Here is a 15,953-nt window from a genome sequence, read left to right on the forward strand (position 1 = left end):
GTCATGTCTGATCTGTGTTGACCTCTAGGGTCATGGATGTTCATGCATTAATTGTTAAAATATTAAACACTTACCCTGCACATATAATAGGATAGAATGTATACTTTACATTGTAAGCCATTTTGTTATTATTTGGGCTCAACTTGACATATTGGTTACACATGGAAGTATAGCACCTTAACCGCTTACCTAAGGACTTAAGTCATTCTTTTTATACATCTATCTACCCATTTAAATTTGCTTCTTAGCATTATGTCCCACTTTTACTCCAGAAAATCAATTTCAGGGATTTTTAAACTGAAAGTGAAAAACTAATAACTTTAGAGTTTAATTATCATCTGACTGCCACCTTGGTATTATGCCTACTTAGCAGGTCAGAACCTCAGATAGAATAAAGTGACAAAACAATGCATATACTTGAACAGTTATGTGTTTCCCTTTATTTTTGCTTAGGAAGGTTCAAACATATAAACAAAATTTGAAAACAAAAGTAAAGATAAGTTAACATTTGCAACTAGCTTCCCTCAATGTTTGGAAAGATTATTAAAACATTTTTCAAACTTTCCAAGTTTGGGAGAATTTAACCAAGCGGTGAACAATGAAGTTTTCTCACATAGGAAAGATTGAGAAAACAATTAGCTACTGCTAAATCTCCACAAAATTGATGTGACATTTTATCTAGGAGAGATTACTACAATTATCTTTACATAAATCTTCATCTTTCTTCTGATCCCCAGCTGGAAAAAAAAACAAGTTCACTTTCCTAAAGTTAAATTTTCCTATACATAGATAAAATATCTAATAAATCATTCAGTTTCAAGCATGATCCACTTTCAAGCAGAAATGTGGTTCTAAAAAAATTGTAGGCAAGGTGTGCATAATTTTACAAAACCACTAAATTTATTTCTTAACTCAATTAAAGAAATTGAAAGATTGAACAATCACATTTTTCAAGCACTACAAGTGTCTGAACTGAAAAATTTTAATCTAACAGCTACAGTGTCTTTTCTACTGGCTATCAACATTTAATAAGTTATTATTACAAGTTTGTATTATTTATAAAATCCTTGAATTATTTATTGTTTTTTGCTGTTTCCAATAATTTGTCATGCTGATTTAATTTATTCTGTTAAACAAAGGTACAAATGAATTCATTCAGCTTAATATAAAGTAAATAATACAGGAGTTGATTTAAAAAGGCAGGATACAACACTAATGTAGTGGTATTAATTAACTTCCAGGTAAACCTTTGATAACATAAACAGTGTTCTCTTTAAAAACAATTAGAAGCTCATCAGTTGGTACAAGACTTTAATTAGGAAATATCACCCTACTTCATTTATTACTGATTAAATACAAAATATGATCAAAACATAACAAAGGTCCTTGACCTAAAAACCAAACAAATTTTTAAAAAATCAAAAAATTATGATATGGTTTCTGTTTTTAGCCCGTCTTTAAACTGATGCTAATGTGGCACATGTTTCAAGTTTGCCTGTGTCTAAACTGATGCCAAGGTGGCACATGGTTCAAGTTGGCCTGTCTCTAAACTGAATGCCAATGTGACACATGGTTCAAGCTTGCCTGTCTCTAAACTGATGCCAAGGTGGCACATTGGTTCAAGTTGACCTGTCTCTAAACCGATGCCAAGGTGGCACATGGTTCAAGCTTGCCTGTCTCTAAACTGATGCCAAGGCGGCACATTGGTTTTACCTGACCTAGCTGTATTTACTGGTGCCAAGATTGCACACTGGTTAAGGCTTACTTACTGCAATATTCAGCCTGGCAATAATGCTGCTTTGAATGCAAAGGGTGTAAACACAAATGGGAGAAATTACACACAGAGTTATTGGATATTTTTCATATTCTGTTAATAAAATATTTACATTAAAATGTTCATACATGTACAATACAGTGAAACTAATTAAAGAAGGCGGCAAGAAAAAATCTCCAGTATCTAAGCAACAAGTTATATTTCACTTCCAGGCTTATAAATATCTTATATCTCATTTAAAATCTGAAAAACGAAACTCTGAGAATTTATATCAATTACTAACACATATACACAAAAACAAGCAAAAAAGAAACACTGGGAAAGTAAACTTAAAAGAAATTACTAAATATATACTTTCACAGCCAGCAACTTAGAAAATCAAATCATCTTTCCTACTTACTTTTTTTCTAATAAGAATCAATAAACTTAAGACCTTAATTGAAAAAAGAATTTCAATGAACATTATTTGATTGTATAAGTTGAAATATGAATTAACAAATACTATAACAATATAATCATGTAAAATTATTCTCTACCCAATATTGATGATTTCACAATATATTGTAATATTTCTGGCATTCTGCTAGGCTTGTTCACATGTATTGTCCAGGGTATATTAATCACTTTTCTACTATTGTATTTTATAGCTACAATGTTAGTGACGCATTGATTTCTGATCAAATTGATACAATGCCATCATGTTTTCCTGCCATCAACAATCACATAATACTTACTGGGACATGTTGGAGAAGTACCAGGGGAGGGGGAGGGGCATTTATATTCTATATTTTCTATATCCTTTTGTTCTTTTTTTCTTATATCTGTTCTGCATTTCATTATTTGAAGCATTCTAAACAATTAATAAAAAGGTAGTTGTGTTCCATACTTAATTTTTTTTTGTAACATTGCAAAACTTATTATGTTAAATCTGTACAATTGACTTTTCCTGAATTACAAAATTAAGTCCATTGTTAACCATATGGATTATAATATTTGAATGCTTCTATCAGTCAAAAGTATAGAGTCTGACCGGAAACGAAGGCTTGCTTGGATTTATACAAGTGGCATAACAGGACTTTCATTTTCACTGATTATCAACATTCAAAGGGTAACACTGTAATACATTTCTGAAAATATTAGACCATTATTTTTTTTGTTAAGTTTTTTGTGTTTGTTTGTTGGGTTTAATTCAAAGCAACACTATGACTTTCCATGCATTGAAAATGAAGGCATTTGTGGAAAACCATAGAATTTCTTTAAGCTGGCTGGATAGTTTACTGAGATTAAAAGAATCCAAAGGCACTACTGGTAAATCCTTAATAAAGAGGATTTGAACCTGAGGGAGAAGTTATTTAAGTCAGAAAACATAACCACCAGGCCAGGGAGGGCCCAAGAATACAATAACTTAGAATGACAAAACAGACTAGGGAAAGTGAACAGATTCTTTCCATTGTTATACATTATTATTTATACATTAATTCATTATCTATAACAAGAATACACAACATAACATGCTTGTGGTAATGTTTTACAGGATTCTGATAAGTTTCATATGTACTTTATTACTGAAGTATTCACATAAGCTTACAATCTTCATGCCTTTAATGCATGCATGTTTAGGAATACAGTAGATATGTAATTATATGCATCATTTAAGTTAATTATAATTATCATGATGTGTATCTTATATCTGGCAAATTACCTCACCTTCTATAGCTAACTGTATGTTTGTTTAGGACTGCTTCTATTTCTGTAACACACTGTGTGTCTACCACTAGGTTGACCTGTTTGACTGACTGATTTAATGATTGATTGATTGATTTACTGGCTGATTAATCTAACACAGCCTAGGTACAATTAAATGTATAGACTGTTTGTGCTATAATGTTCTAGAAATATTAATAACGCTTTACTCAATGCTTGACATTTCTTCATAGAACCCAGTCAAATAAGTCAGTTAATAACAAAATCTTCTTTCAGACCATACATGGACTACCCAAAATGAAACTTAGGGTTTCAGCAATCAAATATATAATCTCATACCAACTTAATAAAATGTTTAAATCTGCTGAATTGGCATAAAAGACTTTTCAAGCACTGAATTGGAAACTTAAATAATCAAATGCCAAAATTGAGCTTTTAACAGTTAAAGAGTCTGATGAGATGGCAAGAAAGTGAATGAAGGCTAGCAGGACTCTTAATCCTGATGGTAAAGAGTTTTGATGTTTTTTTTGCAAACAATCAAGAGATTAATGTTCTTTTGACATTTCAAAGTATTATGCAACATTCTGTAACGGTGTATCTTTCATATAAAAGCCATATTGAACTACCCCATCATAATGCAGTTATCTTTGAAAACCATTACAATCACCAGTAATCCCTCAAATAAAACAACAACTAGTTTCTATTATAAGAAAAGATCACTATCAGATGTAAATCCAGATGAAATAAATGCCTTAAAACAACTCTTGATTGTTATAGTCAATTCTATATACAGTAAAATGATGATTTAACCTTAAGATAAATGAAACTATAAACATGTACATTGTACATGTAATAAGAACAAATCAGCCATGAAGAGGTTATTACTGACCACAGATAATAACAGTCTTAAGCTAGCAACACAGCATTATATCAGTACCACCATCTGTACAGAGACACCATACTGTTAGCTAATAATTATTATATTTTAAAGTTCCAAAGTCAATAACAGACAGCTACATGTTCAGGGTACTCAGATGTTAATTACAATATATATGAATAAATAAATTCAATAATTTATTTTATAACATACAATCACAAATGAATAAATGTTAATTAATATAACAACATATACAGACCTGTATTTCTTGAAGAAGTTGTACTTTTCTTTCACGTATTTGATCCAGCAACAACTTCTCATCCGAAGTAAGATCTATAAGCAAACACAAAACACATCCTTTAATAATCCAACAACAAGATATAGCACAGAATAATGTATTTCCAAGCACTTAAGAACTACACATATACATTGCACAGCATTTCTTTAACTTAAGTTTAATAAATATATTTCACAGTGAGTTACAACATGTATGTCCAAATTCAAACAATATTTCAACACTAATTGACAGACAAAAAAAACAACTAAAAACTTTTCAGCAACTTCATAAAATCTGTAGTAACTTATTTGAATTCCCAAAATGCATTTATATGCTTTGTAATAATTCCATATTTAACACTTACTGTCAAAGATATTATTTTCATAACCTAGTATTGAACACAAAGATTGATCTTTTGGGTACATTTATTCCAACACCTATTACATTACGTTGACACCTTTTATGAAATAACAGTGGAAGATTTTATTGTATTTTTAATCCATAGAAAACACACTGCACCAGTTGTAATTTACTTGTCACAGCTGTGTTACAATGGGTGATACACTGCCAGACTCCACCTTTTTTTCTAAATAAAGTCTCTTTTATAGTCAGATGTACACATCACCTCTCCACTTTCACCCCTTTGTATACAGACTGCAACCATGTGAGCTTGAGTTTGCTTAGTGTGGTTCTAAAAATAGCAATTTATTGGAAACAGACTGGTACACATTCATTTAAACAGAATACTGGCTTGCTAAGAAACTGTTAATGAAAATCAGGCACCAGTCCAGCAGGAGAACAGCTGGAGAGCCTTCAAATCATAATTAGTCATGAAAATATCAGTAAATTATTGGCAAGAATCACTTATGTCAAGATTTCAATTTAATTGCCCCATATTATTTTTGTAATATAAATATCATACAAAAACATATTTGAAAATTACAGCTCTCAAAAATACTTTTTACATTATAAAATAAAAGATTTAAATGTATATAGTTGTACATGTAGGTTCATGTCGTTCACTGTATCGTTAAATTAACAAGGACAGTCTGTCTCTATAAGTAGATGGGATCTAAATAGAAAAAAACTCCTCATCAAAATGAAAAAAAAATATGATTACTAGTAAATTTCTTTAGATCTACAAAGTTTTGCGTAAACATCCATGAGAAAGAAAATGAAAAGATAAAATACCATTATAAATTCCTTTCATTTTTATTACAATTTTAGCTTATCATTAACAAAACAACATACTCAGTCAGTGTAGGGTACTGTACCACCATATAGATGACTGGATAATTTTAAGAAACTATATTTTTCATGTAATTTTTCATGTCATTTTTTACCATTTAAAGTATGGTATTGATTTTCTTTGTTTACAACAGTAACATTGATCAGCAAGCAATCACTATGACATGACTCACAATAATGATTACATTGTGAAATCAACCATTATATCAATAAGTCACATTCAGTGACGCAATATACATGTATCATCACTGTTAAACTCATTTAACTAGAAAAACAACATTCTCCAATCTATACACAATCATTAGTAATACACAGTATAATTATAAAACCTTTGATGTTTTGACCCAAATACCTTAAGTTTGTTTAATGTATTCTTCATATTTTTTTGCTTTTATTTTATTTTTTTAGTGTTTTTAAATTGATTCTGTATATTGAATAACTTTTGTTAATATTTGTTGTATACATATCAAATCTTTTGTTTGTAAATTTATATATTATGTCAATTTGATAGAGGGAAGACTGTGCTTGTCTTGCCTAACTGTGTTTGCCTCTTTAAATAAAGGACTCAGACTGAGAGAAACAGAGAAGTAACCTTGAAACTTAATTTACATAGATTAAACTTTAAGAGTATATTATTACCTTGAAAGTTTGATTTTAGTATCTGAGGCCTGAACATCAGATTTTGACATAATGTTGACCGTGAATTCCTTTCTTTCATCAAGAAAACTCAAAGTTTACTGTCTACATTGGTTTCATTCAATTACAACCATAAACTTAACATTAGCTGTTTAACAAGGAAGAAACAAACAAAGGATTGGCTAGCCCAGGCGTATTTGAATAAAATATATGATGGTGTGCATTTATATTATTTAATGATATGGTGTCCTATTTGGACCAGTTTTGTCATCATTGAAAGCAAAGTGAGAATATAGAGAAACTTTAAAAAAAAAATTCAGTGAGCTATAAAAAAAATGTTCAACTCAACGGTTAGTCAACCCATATTTATAATATAATATTACTGGTAATAAGATGCATAAACTTTTTTCCTCTTTCCATCAAGCATTTATGAAACAATGTTCATTACATATTTTTGCTAATGGAGATTTACAAGTTTTATTGAGGAATGCATGCATATTTGTCAATGGAAATTTATGATTGTTAGGTACCCAAGTTATTTTTATTCCATTTTCTTTTTACAAAATATCTTTAATCAATTAATGTCATTTACCTTTCTTTTAATATGCTTAAAGATTAGGGCTGTGTATTGTCAGGGTACAGGTGATACAATATGAATCACAATACAGAAGAGCAATATGCAAACCGGTCTGCGATACACTAGTAAATGCCTGAATGATAAAATAATTATATTCAAAATGTTTTAACAGTACAAATAAACATTACAATTATTTCATTTTTCAGTAATTTTCTTGTGTTTAAGTTAAAGATAGCGAAACTTCTTGTTGCTAGCTTTGGGGTAAATCTTTATTTTTGTATATGTAACACGTTTCGGATATGCTAAAAAATTATGCTGTTTATATTAAAAAGGTATGTTTCATAAGCTTAATTATATAGTATTAAAAGCAAGACCTGTATCAGAATTTCTCCTTCAGTTATTACAAAAAGAAATTGCGAAATCTGGCAATACGAATATTTGTGTCCGAAATTCACAACAAATTTATGATGTACCGAGAGTTTGGACGTTGTTTACAGCCCTATTAAAGATATAATTTATTTGCTTATCTTTGGGTAAAATACATTTAGTGAAATCTAGGAAACATATAATTTGTATAAGAGAATTTTCAAACTATGTTTGGGTAGCTGCATTTCTTCTGACATTGCTGCAATGCAACAAACCATGTACAATGTACGTTTTCCACAGAACTATTGTGTCAATTGTCTATATGCTTGAAATTAAAGTAGTAGTTTACCACTGTCAGACTATAAGTATCATGTGCACAAAATCAATTAAGACAGTTGGACTTAGTGTTGTCCCGATTGTCTCTGAAAATCGATAACTAATCGGATCACCCAAAAATCGGCAACAATCGATAGTCCTTTTTAACAATCGATTATTTTAATGATCTTCCACCCCTGAATTGCCTAGGGCGTTACTTTTTTACACAGAGTCAAATAGAAGTTTCCCGACCAAATCTCTTTAATTCCAGAGGATCCTATAGTCTTTTTTGTTTGCCTTATCAAAAAAGAAATACAGAAAAAAACATGGCTAGTGAATAAGTGGGCAATTTGAACAGCTTTGATTCCTGAAGATCAAAGCAAATTCATCTACGCCTGTCACAAAGTAGTATTAGGTATTTGTGTTGTTTGTTTTGAATTCAAAGAGAAAATCTTACTTTAATCAAGGAGACAAGAGCTTATTTATTCTCAAAATATGGTCACTACTGTATAAAAAATACATACAAGGATTGGTACCTTAAACGAAAAAGGGCCAAAAAAAATGCACAACTCGATTACACTATCGGAAGACAATCGATTGTGGTGATCCGATTATCGATAGTGATTTTTGTGTCCGATACCCAACACTAAAGTCCAACAAGTAACCAGTAGCCTAATCAATTATGGGTGAATAATTAACCCTTTGTATCATAGTTTGGGTACCTTTCTGTTGAAAAAGTGTCAGAGTTAAATCGTATACATATACATGCACAGTGCGGTAACTGGAGTGCGGGTATCAGTTACCCGCACTCCAGATAATGCCCGTGGATTGGTTCATTTTTGCCGGGGTTTACATATTGTGACGGCAGAGAAAGGGAAAGGGGCAGAACTATCATATTCAAATGCTCGTTCATTGGTTATTTTTTTCTGGGGTTTCATATTATGACAACAGGGAACGTGTTGTCATGTTTGACTATGATACAAAAGAGAAAGAACACCAAAACACTCGGCAATCTGATTTATACTCGGGGGCTACGCCCCCTCGTACAAATCAGATAACCTCGTGTTTCGGTGCTCTTTCTATTACTTATACAGACTGTTTTTTATCTACTGTTTAAGTATTTACCCTAAATCATGGGGGTGGAACCATTTTTTTTTGTAAGGAAGGAACCAAAGTCCAGGTATATACCGTGGACTTCCTGATTTGCCCTTTGGCTGTAAGTACATCAAATATTAAAATTGTTTTAGTGTCTATCTTTTCAGGTATCATTGAAGGTACTGAAAACACAAGAGAGATTTAAAGAAAAATAAATGAAAGGGAAAACACTTGCAATCTGATTTACTAAAATTTTATTATATTTAAACTAAAAGGCGATTTATAACAGTTTCTAATAATTTTACAGAGCTGTATTATTTCCAGTTTTATAAAACTTTCTGTCTGAAAACGAAACAACAGAATTTTAGGGATAACAGGGCTAATCCTGGGGGGAAATTTTAGGGAGAAGTGACTTCCTCGCGAAAAATAAGGAGAAGGGAAACAGCCCAATGTGCATGCATTAACATGCATGGCTATACATCCTTAACTATAATATAAACACAAACTATTTATCAGCTATTTATAAGCTTTCCGCTACATATTTGTTTATACTCTATATTTTCATGAAGATTTATTGATAATATTGTGTAAGGAAAAATTAATTTCATATTTTTACTTTCCTCACTTTTAATAGAAGATAAAGTTTCAAACAAAATTTGCCTATTGTTCTGATATATGATCTTGAGTGTGTGTGTATTTGCGTTTATTTATACTTGCCACCGGTTGCCCATATGGGCGAGTCCTCCAGAAGAGTTTTAGTCATTTTATTTTTTTGGAGGATAGTGCAATTACAGATACAGAAAGATGCCCCAATTCCAGAAGCTTCTCCTGGTTCTTTAGCGTGCCAAGTGTTTAAGCACCCATACACGGGACCTCGATTTAAAGTCTCATCCGAAAGACTGATTAGTAATTTTAGTTGGCCAGCCCGGGAATCGAACCCGGGAATCGAACCCACAATGTCGAGATTATAAGTCTCACGCTCGAGCTATGCGGGCTGGCTATATGATCTTGAATGTTGTAATGTCATATTTATGTGCATATAGTTATGCTAATAAAACAATTTTCAAACATCGAAGAATATGTAAAATATGTACTGCAAACATTTGTGCACATTATATTTGATCACTAAAATTATATACATTCATTTCTTATTGAAAAATTTGACTGAGAAATTATAGAAAATAAATTTCTAATTACCTCCCTTTATTTTCATGAAATGTTAAACTTGGTAATATCTTTATAAATAATGCTTTTTGAAATTTACAATATTGATAAATCTTAATCTGAGCGTCATATTTATGACATTAAAACAAATATATATATTGAAACAATAAGAACACTTCTTTCCTGACAAATTTTGTTGTTATATACATGTACACATGATATATGACCAATATGTAGCATGCCGATCATGATTCGTAGTTTTTCCAGGATGTCGTGCCCACGTGCGTAAGCTGTGTCAAATTTGGCATTTCTATAAAGATAACAATGCCAAACACTCTCACTGTCTGCAACATACCAATCGTAAGATTTTTGCGAATTGGCTTTCTTAAATTTTTGCGTAGAATTTTTGCGTCAGAATCAGTAACTTTCTTTTACTTCTAGGTTTGGGCATTTCGCCCTGTAGCCATGACGTGAGCGACATGACAATTTTTTAACTAATGTTAACGGACTGAAATCATTCAAAACTATGATTAAGTTTTTAATCCGGTCGCTGATCATTAATGAAATTGATTATTTTTAATTGACTAACAGTTTTGTGATAGCCGTGAAAAACCCATTGCAGATCGCCTTTACTCGGGTTAAACAACGCGTGTAAATCAATTTGGGAAGATTTGCACGTGTTTAGATGATCGGGAAAAACAATCTATAATTATCGCCAAATCCCGTATTAAACTCGCAAAACTGTCACGCAATTATACCCGTTTCGGGCCGATGCTCTCATTATTTACTGTTTAGAGTAGGCGGTCTATCGCTTTGCAGACAGGTAGAAGGGTAGCATAAAGCGACGCTCTGATTGGATAATGATAATTAGCAGTCGTCATATGAGCGTATACAATCTCTACTCTTTACATCGCCAAGTAATTACTCTTTGGGAATTAAGATTTTATTGGCGATGTTGACTTCTCTTTGATCAATTGTGAGAGCGAAATGGAAATATACACGGCGAAGTTTTCGCCTGAATCGCCCTTCCGGATGAGCCCTGGATAATTAAATGAAAAGCAGTGCAACAAACGAAGGGAAATATTTAAATCACTGAATTAGCCTCTGGAAAATGACGCTGCACTTTGAAGACGATTCGACGATTTTAACTTACCATACATCTAGCCTCAAAATCCAATGTTTTTCCGCATGTAAATGATTTGTATATATTGTGCACCGTACTGCTATTGAAAACAGATTTGATGACGCTTATTTCATCTTTTTGGTGCGAACATTTTTCAATTTTTATTGCCAGTAAAGACGACAATGACTGCAACCGTGGCACAGCGATTTTGTTGTCATGACAATGAGTAGGTTAAATTATTAACAAATTCATATTACGGTATAAAATCCGTTACGCCCGTACCGGGACGGCTTTTCGTCCGATTTTTTTTGGTAGCCTGTAAAAAAGTTTTGGTAGGCGCTAAAATGTTACGGTCGGTAGGGTTACCAGAAAAAACCTGTTTATTTCTTAGGCCTTAGTTCACCCAGAATCCGGGTCAGCTGGGCCCTAAAACGTACTCGGCCCCCGAGTCAGCTCGGCCCTATTCCAACTCGGCACGGGTCAACTCGGCCCACTTTGCAGTTATTAATATTTAGGTTTGTGTTATCACTATTTATTGTAATTATTGTAATTATTTATAATACACCTATTGACAGTTTCCGGATTAGCAGCAGACAGGCTTTTCTTATCAGTAGAATTGCGAGTAAAGATAACCGATTGCGTATCTCACTGTATTTCTGACTTAAATACCTTCAGTGTCAAACAATGTGTAGAAATATATATTGTTAAGGGCTATTATTATCAATCAGTGTGTATGTTAAGGATACCGATTAATTAGGTGATAATTATGATTGACTCATTCATTTATTTGATTAGTGACCACCTGCAATTGTTTAGAAGCTTATGATATGAAGTTAACACGCTTTTGTTTCATATTTTTTTTTGAATATTACTTTTACAAACAAAATGCCTCTAAGGAAACACATTTTGATTAGATCGATCTATATTAATTTTATCGAATCTGCAAGACAAAGAAATAAAAAAATCTAAGTGTACTTATTTCGGCAGAAGTATAATTATATAACAAGAGCTGTCGGAAGGACAGCACGCTCGACTATTCTAAGTGCTTGATAGTAAAAGAGCCTTGATAATGTTAAATTTTTTAAGATCACAAAAGGTCTAATTTTTTTTTAATAAATTCATGTTATAGGCCTTAGAGAGAGTCTAATTATACAGTATTGGCTTGACTATTCGGAAGGTAATGTCACAAGGTTGTTTTATTGAGTATAATAATACTAATTACCTATGAATACAAAAATTTGACAGAAAAGGTACAAAGGGATTCTAATTAAGATGTTTTATCAAGTAAAATCACTGCTTTATTATTATGAATGCATAAAATTGTCCCAAAAAAGGCACAAACCCTTCAGTAGTAATTGAGATAACAGCTTACAAGCAAAACTTTACCATGAATTTCTAAGTTGAAAAAGGGAGAGAAAATCAGCCTAAATGCAAGATAGAATTATGGATCTTTGTCAGTGACCTACAATTATGACCCTAAATGCATATGTGAAGTTTTAAATAAATATCTTTAATAGTTATTGAGATATGTAAAACTTGCATGTTAACATTAACCAAGAGACTAAGTAGAAAAGGGGATATGAATCAGCCTTAATGCAAGATAGAGTTATGAAACTTGGTCAGTGACATACAATTATGACCCTCCAATTATGACCCTAAGTGCATGTGTAAACATTCAAGTAAATATCTTTGAAGACCTTTAACCTTTAACCAAAATTTCTAAGTTTCAAAGGGGCAAATAATTCTTCAAATTTTGCAGGCAGAGTTATGCAATTTTGCAAACTGATGTACATTGTTACTATAAAAAAGTATTTTAAATTTCAATTGAATATCTCAAGCAATAATTGAGATATTTGACTTTACAAAAGAACTTTAACCAAAATTTCTAAGTTCCAAAGGGGCATAATTCTGTCAATATTGTAGACAGAGTTATCTCACTTGTCAATCTGATGTACCTTGTTACTATAAATAAGTATCGTAAGTTTCAATTGAATATCTCAAGTAATTATTGAGATATTTGACTTTACAAAAAACTTTAACCAAAATTTCTAAGTTAAAAAGGGGCATAATTCTGTCAATATTGTAGGCAGAGTTATCCAACTTGTCAATCTGATGTACCTTGTTACTATAAATAAGTATTGTAAGTTTCAATTGAATATCTCAAGTAATTATTGAGATATTTGACTTTACAAAAAACTTTAACCAACGCAGACGCCGACGCGGACGCCGACGCCGGGGCGACTACAATAGCTCTCATATTCTTCGAATAGTCGAGCTAATAATATTACTCATTATTCATTTACCTTAACAACATGCAAAGTTAATACGTTATATATATTTTTGTAAAGTGGGCCGAGTTGGTATAGGGCCGAGTTGACTCTTTTCCGTTCACCCACACCTGTAAAGTCCCTTAAAATTGCAGTGTTTCTGCCAGCTCTGATTTTCTGAGGGTCTTTTATGACCCCCTGTATGATATTTTAGGGGTCATTTCAAATTCATAAGGGTCATGCCAATAAATTTAACAAAAATGTAAAAAAAAAAAACAGGTAACACTTTATAAGTTTTATTTACAATATTTTGTATATTTTTCGTGAAGAAATTGGTCAATCTCTGCTATTTTGGATTATTTGTCATCCAATAATAACGCTGTATTTCTTAAAAATTATGTGTGTTAATTTTCATAGAAGAAAGAAAGTCGATACTATATTGAAATTCGTTCATAGTCGCCTTCTATTTTTCATAGTGCTTCATAGTACCGCCTAGTGACGTAATCAAGGGCCAAATAAAGCTTGACACTAAATATGTTAGTGTTCATCCTTAGCTGTTTTACAGAAATTAGAAACATTCTCCTGATGCTATCGCTCCCTTCGAAGTTTCTAATTTCTGTAGAACAGCACAGATGAACACTAACATATACGCAGACTGCATTTTCCAGCAGACAGTTATTCGTTTGCAGAATATGACGACAACAAAATAAATAATTTTGTCTGGGCGCTTTCAATATATGCAGTAACGTATAAATGCAAGCGTTTATTAACTAGTTGAAATTGGCTAAATGCCGGACCACGGACCCGGTAAATTTCATTTCTCATTAAAATTATAGTGGAGCCCACGGTAAACATTCCGTACATTTTTATACTGAATTGACGGTTTATAGTCTGTATATCTGACTTGTGTTGAAATCAGCGACGGTGAAATTCTTGCGTCACAAAATACGCACTAACTAAATTTCATTGCGTCATGGCTGAAAATAGTGCGCCAAAAACGCAAAAACGCGCTCTGGCAGAAACACTGAAATTGCCCCACAAAAATACGAGAAATCAGTATACCCATAAATGTAATACAAGTCTAGTTAGACATTTCTTCTTTAGATTGCTAATTATCACTCCAACCAATCAACTTGTAACTGGGCGTTTATGCTGAATAAATGTATGGAGTTTGTGAGAAGTTACATCGCCCATCCAAAAATTATCTTAATGTATTTTTGCCAGGCCTAATTAGGTGGACTTTACAACCACACGAATATCCTTGCTGTGTTTGCTAATAATCGAAGATAGATACAGCAGATCGGATAAATTATCATGATTATTTACTAGAAAACATCTTCTCTTGCAGTCTGCAGACTGTAAATTTTCCAAAAAAAGATATGGAAAGCAACTCACCTGCTAAATCAAAGGTATTTTCTCCCCCTCTATCGATCAGCATTGTTGACATTTTCGCTGTAAACAACGTGTAAATTAGATCTTATTGTTTTAATTTTTTTTTGCTAAACTTTCTTTCAATATTTTTATCGCCTCTTCCTGTTTTTGTTGACTGGATTAAATAGTTTTATTAGCGCTAAGAAAATTAACTACCAAAAAGAGCAAGACCATTTTCAAAGTAAGCCTAGAAGTTGATGTAATCTGGTTCCCAGCGTACTCTGCACAACAGTACAATAATGAAATGGTAAGGGCAGCTAACCCAGGCTAGAAGTTGATGTAGAAACGTTTATTTTAAAATATGCAGACGAAAAAACTACATCAGAAGCCTCCGTTTAATATTTACACCCCCTCAACCCATGGCTTACCCCCTAAAAGCGACAGCGCCTGGATTCCTAAATACAATTACTTAAAATGGAATGGCAAATTCGCTATTGTAAAATCACGGATTTATATTACATGTAATATAAATCCGTGTGTAAAATAGTCTCCGGTTGATAACACCAACCAGTAATGTTGTTAGAACAGAGAAGAGCAGAATCCCTAAAGAACAACCAAAACGTCAAAATTGAAAATATTGTAGACTCAGTTTGATTGAGCATGTTTATAGACCGTAATTAAAAGTGCAAGTTACCGTCCATGCCCCCTAGCAAAAACGTGTAGTCATGTAACGTTTGCTTTTATAAATAACTAATCCATCTATGTAAATACTGTAAACTTATTCTTAAATTGTTTGTATTCATGTAAAACTGTACATCTGTTTTGTAAAAAAATAAAAAGGTCCTGAAGATTAAATTAAACTAGAACTATCACTAAATGTGATTAATACTCCCACAAGACTGCTTCAGAAATGAGGAAGTTACAGGTACAGAATACCTTGTTAAAGAATTGAAATGGAGTTATGGTTGTGGGCAATTAAAGATAGTTGTGGTTCTTGTACGTTAAATTTCCTTACAATATGGGTGACCATTGATGAAGTTTTATTGAATTACTCTGTAATAAATCCAGAAAGAGTTACGCTTCTTAATTGAGCACTGCACTTCCTCTCATTGTGCTTTACCATTGTATGAAGTTGCATTGAATTCTAAACATTAGTTTT

General features: G+C 32.2%; 1 protein-coding gene across 3 annotated transcripts in view; it reads right to left on the bottom strand.

Annotated features, from left to right (window-relative positions):
• LOC132720197 (cytohesin-1-like) overlaps positions 1-14,982 on the bottom strand; it is a 53,862-nt gene extending 38,880 nt beyond the window's left edge. Inside the window, exons 1-2 of one of the 3 annotated variants that reach the window (XM_060704248.1) lie at positions 14,819-14,982; positions 4,615-4,688 (exon numbers count right to left, since the gene is read on the bottom strand). In XM_060704248.1, coding sequence (XP_060560231.1) covers positions 4,615-4,688; positions 14,819-14,870 — 126 coding nt within the window. In that variant the 5' untranslated portion in view covers positions 14,871-14,982. Of the gene's footprint in view, positions 1-4,614; positions 4,689-4,996; positions 5,285-14,818 lie in introns of those variants that run through there. The other 2 variants (XM_060704247.1, XM_060704249.1) reach the window with 2 other exon arrangements.
• Positions 14,983-15,953: the final 971 nt, after the last annotated feature.

Source organism: Ruditapes philippinarum, unplaced genomic scaffold, assembly GCF_026571515.1.
Source record: "Ruditapes philippinarum isolate M1 unplaced genomic scaffold, ASM2657151v2 ctg812_1_1_1_1, whole genome shotgun sequence".
Taxonomy (NCBI): domain Eukaryota; kingdom Metazoa; phylum Mollusca; class Bivalvia; order Venerida; family Veneridae; genus Ruditapes; species Ruditapes philippinarum.